The 15,097-nt window shown below is 36.1% G+C and overlaps 1 protein-coding gene across 1 annotated transcript in view; it reads right to left on the reverse strand.

Moving 5' to 3' along the window:
* LOC145693235 (cilia- and flagella-associated protein 74-like) overlaps positions 1-15,097 on the reverse strand; it is a 124,905-nt gene that overhangs the window by 27,338 nt on the left and 82,470 nt on the right. The window contains exons 6-8 of the mRNA XM_081769040.1: positions 13,045-13,449; positions 9,052-9,168; positions 6,011-6,207 (exon numbers count right to left, since the gene is read on the reverse strand). Of these exons, the coding sequence (XP_081625166.1) occupies positions 6,011-6,207; positions 9,052-9,168; positions 13,045-13,449 (719 nt within the window). The remainder of the gene's footprint in view (positions 1-6,010; positions 6,208-9,051; positions 9,169-13,044; positions 13,450-15,097) is intronic.

The following is a 15,097-nucleotide window of genomic DNA, read 5'->3' on the forward strand; positions in this document are numbered from 1 at the left end:
TAATAATAATAATAATAATAATAATAATAATAATAATAATAATAATAATAATAATAATATATTATTATTATTATTATTATTATTATTATTTCACACAGGAAATTTGAAAATAAAATGAAATCTGTAAGTTTTACGTCCCACAGTTATTCCGGTTAGGCTAAAGGAGATAGTGATGATAAGTAATGAATGAAATGGTGGAATGAAGAAAGTGGGAGAAAACAGGAGAACCCCGAGAAAACCCATGCACACGATGTTTGTCTACCACAAAGTTCACTTAGCGCGAGCTGGGATCAAACCAAGGACCCCATGCAACTGAGATGAACGCTCTACCACTGAGCCACCGCGGCCCCTCCACAGGAAATTTATCTGCTATCACAATCGTCTGCTAATTTATATTTGTATAACCAATCACCAGGTATAAGACTGAAATACATGAGACGCAAGAGACATCTTGCTAGGCCTATGTTTGAAAGTAACCACAAGAACTCCGAATGAGACTAGACGAATATACTAAAAGCAATAGGTTTAGCAAAGAAAATAAAGAGCGCCCCCTCCTTCTCAGTGCCATAAATCTGTCCTCGAAAAGGACGAGAGGGCTAGAAAATTTCATTCCACAGATGTGATATGGACAGAGTTTAAAAACCTGTTTTAAATGGCTAGCCCGAATTTCCCTCACGCTACTAATACAAACAGGGAGAAGCAGAGATTGCACTGTTGCAAATCTTCACATGAAAAAAGGGGGGGAATGAATAACTTAATTGGAGGCTTTTAGTAAAATTATAAGCTCATATAACGAATTCTTTATTATCGACCTGACTCTATGCAAATTTTTATAAAGATTTGTTCATTGCTTGCTGAGAAAAACACGAAAAAAGTTCCAATGTTATTAGATAGGGGAAAACTCGACTCAGCGAAGAGGTAGCAACAGCCTTAAGGATGATTTTAGAGTTAGATTTTATCAGCGGCGTATACTGGTTTGAAGGCATTGGCTACCTCTGACGTTGTAACTTCTTCTTCTTCTTCTTCTTCTTCTTCTTATTATTATTATTATTATTATTATTATTATTATACATAATAATAATAACAATAATCAAACCATGCATAACAATGAACAAAATGTGGTTGATGTGTTTTGTTTGAACTTTTGTTTTGAGACCATTAATGTTTTACACCGTAAATGAAATTCCATCATACATTTGCGAAGTTAACTTTTTGTGGATTGTATTCGTAAAATGTCACTTTTAACAATGTCACTTCATTCAAGAGTCGCCTCAGTTACTTAAGATGGTTGTCATTCCGTACCAGTATACGCAAAAATTCTGAGTATAGCAACGTAACGCAAAAATACAGTCATTATAATTGTCATGTCCATTATCACTATCTAAATCGCAATTTGCGTTGTGTCAACGCAAACGGTTAAGGAATGTGCCAGATTATCCCATACAATATTTTTCGTTCGTCAATTTGCATCATGAAATATGTAGGCCTATAGTGGTTTTGCTATTTGTTCTTAAATCCACTAGTGTATTAATTTGAGTCTTACAAAAAACTTTCTATAGTCAATTTACTTTGTAACAAAAAAAAATATGATTATTTTCTTTGTAGCATTTCATTTTCCCGCTAAATATTGCTCACAATGCTCACCAAAGTAATAGAAGTTAACACATCTTTCAATCTACAATACTGTCGCGGCCTCATTTCGTAACGTTTGGAGCAAAATCAGCGGATTCAACTCAATGCAAATAACGCAATAAGTAATTATAACTACAATAACAAGAATCGCAGGGTAAAACACAAATTTTGCGTTGCGTTGACGCAAAGCGCTATGAAATGATACCCCGAAATTCTCAGATAGATCCAAAATGGCTGCTATGTCATTGTCGCCCCGCCTACAGAAACCGCTCCAAAAAGAGGAACCCTGTTTGGTTGCTACCCCCGCCGTGCCTCACTCGCACGTACGTACGGAGGAATCTACGTGGGCGTGCAACCATTTACTTGTCTCTCTCTGGTAGTAGACGACGCGGTTTCCCAGATATTGTCAAATCATCAGTGATTACGGAAGTGAGAGCAGGCCCGTATCGAGGGGGGTCTAGGGGGGCCGGCCCTCCTAAATTTTCGCTGACCCCCTAAAATTTTCACGGTAGGCTTGGAAATGAACTATAATATGGTGATGAAATATATGGTTGGATCGGGCCCCCCTAACTTCAGTCGGCCCCCTCTACATTTTTGGGCTGGCTACGGGCCTGAGCGAGAGGGATTGCGTTCTAAGTGTTAACGGCTGCCTTAGTATGTATTCCCGTTTGCAAAAATATAGAGAAACTAGTACCATGAAAAGAAGATAATAAACTGAAAACGTATTATTTTAAATTAATTTATATGTGTTATATTAACTTTCTTTATTAATGTTGCAGGGCTACCGCCGGTAGCCTCGGTTGCCCATAATATACGCCACTGGATGTTATCCAATGAAACGTTTATGTGAGAGTATAAATATATTTTAATACATATACGTATATGAGTGAGTACAAACACTTAAAAGGAGTAGTCTATAAATATGATCTAAATTGATTATTGTACGTAATTCGTTTCTCTCTCTCTTCTGTTGAGTATCATACTTTTCTCTTGAGCACACATACAATCTATTACTCGACGCCATCTATCGAGAGAGAGAGAGAGAGAGAGACTTCACAGCAGAAGCTCAAGTTGAGAGATGTGCGTCTACGCGTAAAAACGATAGTTTACGTTTAGGTGTCAACTATGCGTAGACAATGTAAACAACGTAGACTATGTACTACCCATTTCAGATAGGATTGCCGTTGTTTATGGTGGCAAAACACAGAACTAAGATGTAAACAGAACGCAGCTAAGACGTGACAGCCCACTCGTGATTCAGTAATCTGCAGTGTTGAGAACTCAGTACGTTTCTGCAGAAAACATGGTACGTTCTTTGTGGAAACAAGCATGGTTTAAGTTAGCGTAGGAGTATATATATGGGCATGTGACTGACAAGGATTGTTTGCTTCAACTACTCTCCCTCCCTCTCTCTCTAAGGCTATCTCTATCCATCTATCTATCTCCCGCCCCCCCCCTCTCTCTCTCTCTCTCTCTCTCTCTCTCTCTCTCTCTCTCTCTCTCTATTTCTCTGTCATAGTCACAGAACTCGCAAGCCGAGGCTTGCTGCCAGTGTTCGAGTTAACACTTTCGATCCTGGACAATTTCAGCCCTCATTTTCCCCTTGTCCTGGGGTTTTTTGAGAGTTAGAAAAAAAATACTGAAATCTTAATTATGCACATAGAAAGATAAAATTTGGTTTCCTGAAAGAAGAATAACCCTTGTGCACAGGAAGGTGGGTGTGATGACGTAATACTTTTAAAGAACATTTTGCTGATATTTTAATATACGTGTAACGTGGAATAAAATCATTTCTTTTAAACAATACATAAAAATACCCAAATGGAACTAGGTTTAGATAATCTTTGGCAATTCTTTCCATGAGTTCTTTTTTCTTAACTTTTGATTTTTCTACGTGGGATTAGACTTGGATTTATGTGGGGCTTAGCCACCTCTAGAACCCCTTTAGCTACGCCACTAATGAGGATAAATCCTTCACAATTCTACATTTTCTTATTATGCTGTTCTTACAACAGGATTAACAAAGGGATGCATTAGGATGCCTAAGTGCTTACAGCAGGATTCCTAAAAACCATCAAGACAAATTCTTACAACTTTTTTATTTTTCATGTTTTTAGGAGTATGTTATAAAGTTTCAAAATGTAGCATGTTTCAGAACATGTTCCGTACCTTGTGTTGAAACGTGACGCTTTGTTCAGTTCGTTTTCGATATTGTGCGTTAGCAACACTCGCCAATACAGAGACAGGCAGCGCATGACTCAATGTTGACTACATCAGCGCCCCCAAATAAACAACGGTACTCCTGGGTGAAATAGGTAGTAGAATATGTCAACAGCACGTAATTTAATATGGCATCGTGGACAATAAAGGAGCTTTATTTTGTCGTTACCTTGCGAAATTGCGTACAAAATAAAATGCCTAGACCAGCGAATAGTAACTTTCGAATACTTAGTTTCGTCTTGATGAAGGAAAATGAAAAATATTATGCATTTTGTAAAATATGCAAGAAAAAATTGGTAAATACAGCAGATTCAAGACTGAAAGCCCACGGATGAGAATTAGTTTTGTAAATTTCATTATAAAAGCAGTGCTCGAAGTGGAAAATCTACGGAAGTAGTATGTGCAGAGCAGAGTAAACATACAGATTAGATAATTCCCTCTACTTTTTATATGTTAGTCGTTCCCCTAATCTTTCGCTGCACCGAAGCAAAACAACTGAATGAGGAAATATGAACAAACGAGCAACGAAATTGATCCTTACATTTGATAGTGGTTGTCTACATAGTCTACACGGGAAAAGGTGTAATGTAGATTACGTATAGATTACAGTAGACAATCGCGTAGACGTAAAATTATAGTTTACGGCACATCACTGAGCTCAACACACACGAGACAGTGAGTTCCGCCACCCTGCCAACAGATGCCATTAACATGCATAAACTGAGCTAATATAAGATCAATATTTTTGATTACCTTCAACAGTGCTCAGTCTGGCTCTATTAGAATGCACGGCATATCCATGGAGTAGATTTTTTTTAAGGACTACGTGCGAAACTGCCAGATGCGCTCCACTTCTGATTCGCGGAAGTGACCACTGAATCTCCCTTTAAACAAATAACTCATTCCTTGGAATTGTCTATATTACCCCCTAATATAGTAAGAGCTTTAACACCAATTATTGTTGACAAATTTCACCTTGAACCGTTGTTTCTGGCTCACATTTCGGGAAGCGTAGAACGCAAAATGATTTCTGCCGTGCATTACCATCCTGGCAAACACTGCAGTGACCGGTGAAGAAAGCGCCGTATTGCAACCTACCGGCAACCGCGCGAAACGTGAGAATTCTTTCTTTCTGACGGTTTATTTTTGTTTCGGAATGGGTAAAAAACTGCATAGTTACGATTGTTTGAAACTGGATGATGTTTTTAAAACACAGTGTATATTAGAAGATTGAATACTGTTGTAATCATTGAGGGACACAGTGGCTCAAAGTAGTGCGCTATCGTCTGGTGCAAGAGGTCCCTGTTTTGATCCAAAGCCAAATGACTATGGTGAATAGTATCGTGTCTCAAGTTTCTCCCGTTTCCTTCGTCAATTGTTTAATAATTATTCACTTTCATTAATCGTCTATCTACTTTAACCTAAAGAGGATAACTATGGATGTAAAACTAGAAATTTCATTTCATTTAATTAATTGTGATTATTAGTATATTTTAGAGCCGGAATCGCTCATATATTAAGTGCAATCGACATATGATTTTCCTTTTGTATTTTATTTTATTTTATTTTTTAAATCGAACTCTACTAGGACTGAGAGAAATACATAGCAACTCGAAATAAACTTAGGCCTCTCGAAATGTAAGAATATTGGCCAGGTAGCCTAAGTTCAAGGAATTTCTGACAAGTGAGTACTTTTTCAAATCAAAGTGGCCGTTTCCAATCAGATTAATCACAAACAGAAAATAGAATACATTTTCTTATTTATTTAAATTAATAAGAACCCATCTTTTTTTCGCTTGATTCTTGTACTATGTGATGAGATAAACACGATAGTACGAAAATTATCGAAATTGCACCAGGGGAACATGAGTAATTTTGTAGTTTTAGTATATATGTAAAATGAAAGGGAGGGAACAAACTGGGCTCCATCTTTTTTCGCTTGATTCTTATAGTATGTGGCGCTACAAACACGATGGTACAAAAATTATCAAAATTACACCAGGGGAACATGGGTAATTTGAGTAATTTTGTAGTTTTATATGTAAAATAGAGGGAACGGAGCAAACTGAACCCCATCTTTTTTCCCTTGATTCTTGTAGTATGTGACGAGACAAACACGATGGTACCAAAATTATCGAAATTGCACCAGTGTTCTTACCTAGGTTTAGATTCATCTGAGAACATAGCTTGCACGAAGCATGTAACTGTTGCTACAAAATGATTCTCTTCATAAGCTTCCAATAAAGTTTTTTCAACAGGAAATAGCTCACTAGGTGGTGGTTCAAATATTTCTACCGGAACTTCATTTCCTTTACCCTTTTTGCCTTTCGCTGCTGGTTTCTGCGCTTTACCTTTCTGAAATTTTAAACGTATCTTTTAGTTATTTCTTATATTTAAAATACTCGTAAATATACAATTATGTCGTAACGATCGGATTTCACGAATAGATATGATAAAAAGATTAAGGCTAAGGTTACATACAGCGATTAATAATGTTTTTCCTTTCTGTCTTTATAGCTATAAACTAAATGAAATTGACAGTAATACTGCAAAAATAATTATTAAATCATTGTAATTTAGTAATTGTTATGACTAAAGCCCGGAATTAATGGCGAAATAAAAGCCCGAAAATGGCTGGCAAAATTGCAAAATAAACACCCAAAAATGGTAGGTAAAATGGCAAAATAAAATAAACAAGCAATCACGAACTTCGGAGAAAAAATAGATATGATCGAATAAAATGTTTCATTTTGCACTTTGTACTTGCCAGTTAAAATTCTGGAAACTTGCACAACCCGTGAAGGAACTACATCTAACAATTCATTCTCCATTCTTCAGTAGTAACAATGAAACAATAACTTAAAAACACTATCACATTTTATTCACACGCGGTTACATTAGCACAAACATTCAAAGCACACGAAATACTAAAGTGAAGTCATTTTACACTACACTAGCAGTTTATTTTCATTTACGAAAGGTTTTTGATATTTTTGATGTCTGAAGTTATTAACATCTTTTTAAGATTTTCAAAGGAAAGACTTTGTCTTCTGTCAGAAAGAATTCGCTTTAGATGTGAAAATGATCTTTCCGCATCTACAGATGTCACTGGACCATACTTGGAACATGTAATTTGGGAATGATCCATGTCACTGTCAACGGTTGTATCATCATCACCTTCCATAACACTAGCGATGTCCTTCAATTTTCCCAAATCTGGATTAGCACTTACAACACGATCGCACTTGTACTCGCCCTTGTCACCAGTTACAACACTCAGATCGTTGAGAGTATCATTGAAGACTTTCAGAGAACTAGCGAGAGTCTGTTTTTTTTTTTTTTTTTTTTTTTTTTTTTTTCAAGCTTGGCAATAGCATCTGGTAACTTTGTAAAATGTGTTGCAATGAAGACTAAGTCCTTTTTCAAGGAATTCTTCTTAAGCAAACTTTGAGCAACCTTCATTGAAGACGCATCATTCTCATCAAAAATATCAATGATTCTTTTGATGGGTTCAAAGTTGTTAGCATAATAGAGAACAGCTGTAATCCACATACCCCATCTCGTTAAGACAGGCTGTGGTGGAAGCGGAAGTTCAGGGGCTAATTCGCGAAACGCACTTGTTCGCGAGGGGGCTTTCAGAAATACCTTTTTCACATTTGACACAAGAAGGTCAACGTCAGGAAAATGAGAGCGAACTTCCTCTGCAATTCTATGTACCGCGTGTGCCAGACAGGTGACATGCAGCATACGTGGGAATAGAACCTTTAGGGCTTTTGCTGCACTTTTCATGTATGCAGGTCCATCTGTGACAAAATGAAGGACCTTATTGTATTTTACACATTCTGGCCACAGAATACTCAGCGATTTTGTAAAAACCTGTGCAATTGTCGTGCCATTTACTTTTTCCAGAACTTCTGATGCAATCAAAAATGTTTGTGTCCCTTCTTCCCCTCCCAAAGTTCAAATTACAACGTTGGCAATGGAACGTCCTGGAATATCGCAAGTTTCATCAATTGAAATCCATATATTTTTGTCAGCAACACTTTTACGGACATCGTCAATAGTTCTGCTGTACGCGCTATCAACGTAAGTCTTTCTCAAAGATGATTCACTTGGAACTTTTTGTTTTATGAATTTCTCGAGAAAGTTTCTAAAGAAAACATTTTCTAACTTCTATAAAGAAATGTCCGCGTTAATTAAAGCTTCACATAGATCATTCGCAAAACTGTTAGTACGCGAAGCGGGATTCGTGACTATTCCAAGATTTTGAAACTTTTCACCAGCTGATTTGCGTGTCCTTGCAGAATTGTGTTTTGCAGTGGTGTGTTACAAAATAACGCTTTTTAACGGAAACCAGTTTTATATAACTTCAGTTTCAAACAGTACAGAACCGTCTGTTGAAAACACAGTACGCCCAAACTCACAAATTTTTCCAAATTCTGTTGCCCAGAAAGACCAACTTTCGGCATCTTGAAATACTGAAACGCGCATAAATACCAGTTCTGTATCACGCACGCCTAAGATTCACAATAACTGCCCACCTTGTTACTTCTTGAAAGTAAGCATCTTCGTTTGTCATTCCAAGAACTGAACACTGCTGCAAAATTCCAAGAACTGAATACGCACAAGCATCCCCGCTCCTCTACTTGTCACATTCGAACGGGAATAGAAAAATTATTATCAGACACCGAGATCGCTTGGCCACTTAAGAGCGACTCAGATCTGTGGTATGCTGTCATTCATGAGTAAGTAAAGAGTAGTGGAAGAGAAAACCTGTGACAATGGCAACAAATTGCTTCTAAATTGTGAATCTTGTGTTCTATTGAATTCACAACAGTATGTATTATTGAACGATTGGGTATTTTATTGATAATATTTATGGACATTAAATGTAGAAAAGTTAGAAGTAGAAAAAATAAATAAATTTGAGTTGTAGTATATATTATGTTTGATTGCTATGCATGATAGGCCGACTTCTTTCTGTAGTAGTTCAGCATTTTAGTTGTGGTTATCTTTCTGAGTTTGAATAAGAATTTGACTTACTTGACTGTATAGGTTTATTTTTATATATTAAAATTTCCACTTGGTCTCATGATTGATATTTGTCACTTTTAAATTAATATTACTTTGACATTTAACAAATACAACAGTAAATGTCTAGGTTAACTATGAAGAATATAATATAATAACGTAACTTACTTTTGTTTTCGCTTCCTCTTTTAATCTCTCCTCTTCTTCCCTTTTAATTTCTAGCAGCTTGTATTCGACTTCTTCGGTTGGAATCTCAGGATGGAACGTTAAATGTATTTTGGTGAACTGAAATATTAATAACAAGTTAAATTGTGAATTACTTCTTTTATAAATAACTAGTGTTTTAACAACATTTTCATTTCCATGCCAAAGTAAATTCATACTTTAGAATACCAAAAAAAGAAATATCAATGAAATCAGATCCTGAAATAAAGATTGGTTCGTTTGGCAGCACTCTTGCTTTTGCTTTCAGTAGTGCCGTTTCGAATATTCATAAAAGCTATAATAATAATAATAATAATAATAATAATAATAATAATAATAATAATAATAATAATAATAATAATAATAATAATAATAATAATAATAATAATAATAATAATAATAGTGATACTGAAGTCAGAAGCATAAGAAATTTAATCAATTTAAGGAAGAATTGAATACAGCCGTAGAAAGAAAAAGTATTTTAGATCGTTAAATTGATCGGTACAATTTCTCACTGTATCTAATGTTATTTGCGAAAGATTTGGTTTTTAATTAGCGAGGATTTCAGCAACTTATACTGCAAAAAATACAGAATTACTTTTAGACACAGTAGTACACAGTACACTTTACTGACACTCTTTGAACACCTCCACATAACACATATTCATCCCTTGCATATACTGTGTTGTCCAAGTATGTCCCAGATTTATGTACAAAATGTGCAACATGTTTGTCATCACTTTGTTTTCGAACTGTATGTCGAGAAGAAGTTTTTTAAATATATCATACTAGATACTGTTTTTAGAGAAATAACATTTTTGGACACGCGAAGCACACTTTATAAACACACACGATTTCATCAAATTTCCCCTCAACATCTGTACTAAAAGTGTTTCAATGGTGTTTTATTTTTTACATTATAAAAATAGTCAAACTTGACATCGGGAAAATGTTTGTACATACTGTAAGTGTGAAGATCGCATTTTCAAGAAATTTAACTCCAATCTCTTGCTTCCGCCTATATGCTGTATTACTGAACTACCAGCAATCATAGCTATAAGATTTTTCTGTGCGGAGCATATATATTTAAATAAGAAATAAACTCTGATAGACAATACAGAGGATCACGTACTATAATTTTTAATTTCGTCTGGTAGAGTCAATTGCTGGAAAACCATTGCTGCCATCTAATGGCGTGACGTGTAACTTTTACCATCTTTGCAAAAAAAAAAAAAATGGTATAAAAAATCCGCTTTCGTTCAAGATTTACCATGTGGAGTAACGGAGAGACGTAAGTCATTGTTACACATTAAGATGTTAACGGATTGATTCTACTAATGAACTCGGTCGAGATAATCGCTCTAGCTATCTATTGTATAAATCAGAATCCAAAAATTCGTTTTTGTACATGTACACTAACGGACAAACATAAGTCACCGTTACTCGTTAAGATGTTAAAGGATGGACTTCACTAATGAACTCAACCGAGATGCTCACTCTAGCTGGCTATTATCAAAAAATAATTAAAATTTCGCTTTCTTTCAACAATTATTGTGAGCACGTGCTGACATTACAATATTATAAGCCCCACTTCCATGATCCTAATAAAGCACAGGCAACAGGGACTTATTTCTCAAAACCACTAGTCTTGTAATATCTATTTTACAAGACGTGAAATACCATGAAGTAGAAATACTAGAATAATCATAGACGTCATTTCTAAATTCTGTTGCTGATGCCTCTAATTTGTCATAAGTTTATAGGAAGATATTTAAAATTCGATACAATACAACTGTAAAATATTTGATTTCGAAAAGTTTTACACTGGTATTACAAGACTAGTGATTTTGAGATATAAGCCCCTAGTTACGAGTTGATCGGTTAGCGGTAGAGCATTTGCTCTACCAAATGCCAGTCCAATACTCTTTGCCATTCCAACTGTGTTCTACAAGGGGCTGCGGTGGCTCAGTGATAGAGCGTTCACCTCTGATCCCGGGTTCAATCTTAGCTCCCGCCAAGTGAACTTTGTGGTGGACAAACATTGTGTGCGTGGGTTTCCTCGGGGTTCTCCCGTTTCCTCCCACTATGTTCATTTCATTCATTTCTCATCATCGCCATCTCCTGTAGTCTAGACGGTAGATTTCATTTCATTTCATATTCGAGTTAGAGTTATCATATCATTAGTATATTATAACACTTTACAACTAAAAAAATGCGTATTGCGTATTACATCTTTGGGATAAATTTTTGCAATAATATTGATGAGAATTATCTAGTGGAAAAATTAACAGGTTTTGAACTTAAAATTTAATTTAACTATAAACTCCATATTCTGTACATACGTATATATATATATATATATATATATACTACAACTCAACTCAATGGCTAGTAGTTTTAGAGATATTCTCTTCCGAAGTTCATTTTTCCACGCTCCCGGCAGCTTGTAACTCTGAAACTAAGCGATTCCGAGAAAATGTTTACTGCCATTTTTGCTTCTTTCTATGAGTAGATTCACCTCCCAAGTGTTGTCAACCGTGCACATTAGCACCTTATACATAAATCCCCACATGTCAACACAACACATGTTATTAATTGTAAACAGCCTAGCAGACAAGAAGCCGACACGAAAGACACCGAGGAACGCCGAAAGAAGACGAACCTCACGGAAGGACTCGAAGAGGACAGATAAAAGCCCGACCACCGAGGGATCCAGCATCAGTCGACCAACTGATCAACTCATTACAAAACAGTAGGAACAGTCACCAACACACCGTAGGCATAGTCAAGGAGGCAGGTGGAGCATTGACAACTAGCAACAGGACAACATTTAATTGGGAATGACAGACACGTCTCTGGAAAAGGCAAGAACATAGTCCCGCACTGGACGCAACGTTATTAAATTAAGTGATCAAAAATGGCCACGATCTGTACAGAGAAGCATGAACACGGTGCATCATGGATGCACGCACATGTTCAAAAACACATGGCATTGCTCGATTGATGCTGCAGCCCTGAATCATGTGTTTCGCTAGATTTGAACATCCTCGACGGACGACGAATAGACAAGAGCACTTAGATAGCTCCAAACGTGAAATGGTGCTGTCTTATTTTAGACAGAAGATAGATTTACAGAAGAAATATCGAATGTTATTTCAACAGAACATCCGTAAAAGAACGTAATCAAAACTACATGCATCCATAAGGAAACATGATGAAATGAATTATGTTAATGCGGTGTGTTAAGTCATGATCTGTAATGATAAAGCTGTCCGACACGTAAGGTACCTAGTAACGCAATGTGTTTCCTCTGTCTCACTCACGAGCATATCCATCTTCGCTGACGGGCCTGCTTCATACAAATGCATCCCCGTTCCCACATATGGACCTACCAGCTACATCTATCCATATTTGGTTAGATATAATTCGTAGTTTTCAGTATCCACCTAACAGACGATATTCGTATTTTTTGCACTGTCTTTTGCATGAGGCATGTACGCAGGCTGTATTTATAATATATGCGTAACGGTTAAGCCCTCCTAAAGTAAATTTACACTCAGGAATACAACTTATCTCACAAGAAGGTACTTGGAGTACATTTTGTGATGAAAAAACTACACAAATCATGAACTCGTGTACGGCTGCCTGAACTAACACCCGTGAAATTCTGTCATGTTTCTTCCTTGATGGGCATTTTGCTATCTAGAAACATATTCACGAGGGCTCTCTATATCTCCGGGACTGAGGTATCATATAGATATTCATATATATATATATATATATATATATATATATATATATATATATATATATATATATATATATATATATATATATATATATATATATATATATATTCTAGAGAAGTCACCTGCTGAAGTTTAGAAATACCTTAACGTTCTACCTTGTAGATTTGTGTGTAATGAAAAAGATAGTACAATTAGAAAATCTACTTACATTCTGAGATTCAAGGCTTCCAACACACGGAGAAACAGTTACGTACTCATTGTCACATCGAAATTCGTACCAAATCCTATAAGGCTTTTGGTGTTGTTGTACACACAATGTCTCTTCGTACGCTTTATCAGCAAAATTATTGGCATACAGATATATTGGAACAATTGAATAAGAAAAGCAAGGTGTTGCTGGAAATATAACAACCTGATGTGATAATTCAGCCAATGGTTTCACTACAAATGCTTCACAACGAACAATACATTTCCCTCCATCTGTAGTCTTACACAAAAGGGAAAATTTATGATTTCCTCCACATTCTGAAGTAGGAGAATAAAGGACATCAAGCCTGATTTCTTCCCTTGGTAAAAGAGCTCCAAAACCAAAATTTGGTTGAATGCTGACAAACTAAGGAGAAAGATTAAAAAAAAAAAAACATCCTGATTATATCTGTTGACAATGTATGCCTAAACTAAATTTAATTTAAATGAGTTATTATGTTTAATTCTTGAACTGTTATTTCAAGAAGAAGTATAATTTAAATATAATTATGCATTTACAATCAATATTGATTTGATTTTTTCTAGATTATTGTAAAGGTTGTTACAATTTATTCTCTATCAAGGATATATATATATATATATATATATATATATATATATATATATATATATATATATATATATATATATATATATATATATATACACGAGGATCATTCAATAAGTAAAGAGACAAAGTCTATATTTTTAACACTAATCAATTTTTTTTGTTTCAGGGGTGTTAGCTGGCAACCTTGAGATATGCTCTGATCTGCTGTTTCGTAATTTTATGTTAACATAACTTCAAAAATATCAATTCATCATGGCAAGTCCTCTAGAAGATTGCACCTTAGAAGAACAGCGCTCAGTCATTAGGTTTTTAGTCGCAGAAGGTGTAAAACCAAGTGAAATTTTTTCTCGAATTTTGAGACAATTCGGTAACAGTTGTATGAACCGTGCGAATGTGTACAAGTGGGTTGATCGGTTTAAAAGTGGCCGAACAAGTGTAGGTGATGAACCCCGATGTGGACGTCCAGTGGAAGTTTCTGGTTCTTCGTTGGAATCGAGGATTGACGGACTTATTCGTGATAACAGAAGAATTACTGTTGAAATGATAGCTGAGGAAGTTCAAGTAAGTGTTGGAACTGTTCACAATGTCATTAGGAACATTTTAAAGTACAGAAAAACGCGTGCCAGATGGGTTCCCAGACAGCTAACTGACGCTCATAAAGAATCAAGGCTTTCCATTTGTCAAGCCTTAACGCAACGAAGTTTGATTGAAGGAGACGCTTTTTTTTTTTTGAAAGAATAGTGAGTTGCGACGAGGCCTGGATCTATCACTACGACCCTGAGACCAAAAGGCAGAGAGTATGGAGTAGAAACACACTAGCTCTCCAGTTCGCAAAAAATTCAAGGTTCAACCTTCCGCTGGTAAAGTGCTGCTGACCATCTTTTGGGACTCACAGGGTCCAATCTATTGCGATTTCCTGAAGATCAGCAAACTATCAATAGCCTATACTATTCTGAGATGCTAGAACACAAAGTTAAACCAGGTATCAGGAGCAAACGCCGTGGACTCTTGTCAAAAGGAGTCATTCTTCAGCACGATAACGCCCGCCCTCATACAGCCCAGCTGACCCGAGATAAGCTTCAAAAATTGGGTTGGGAGGTCTTACCTCATACTGCCTACAGCACAGACCTCGCCCCATCTGATTTTTACCTGTTTGGACCACTCAAAGACGCCCTACGTGGAAAAAGATTTGCTAACAATGAGGAAGTTAAGGCAGCGGTGCAAAGGTGGCTTTGGGGTAAATCGAAAGATTTCTTCGCCAAGGGAATTAGGAAGCTGCAAGAAAGATGGGACAAATGCATAACTGTAAAGGGTGATTATATTGAAAAATAGCCTTAGTTTTGAAAGATTGAAATAAATCTTTATTGAGCTATAGCAATTTGTCTCTTTACTTATTGAATGCCCCTCGTATATACGTTAAATTGTAGGTCAACACTTAGAGGGG

Source organism: Thermobia domestica, chromosome 8 (assembly GCF_964235325.1).
Source record: "Thermobia domestica chromosome 8, izTheDome1.hap1.1, whole genome shotgun sequence".
Classification (NCBI taxonomy): domain Eukaryota; kingdom Metazoa; phylum Arthropoda; class Insecta; order Zygentoma; family Lepismatidae; genus Thermobia; species Thermobia domestica.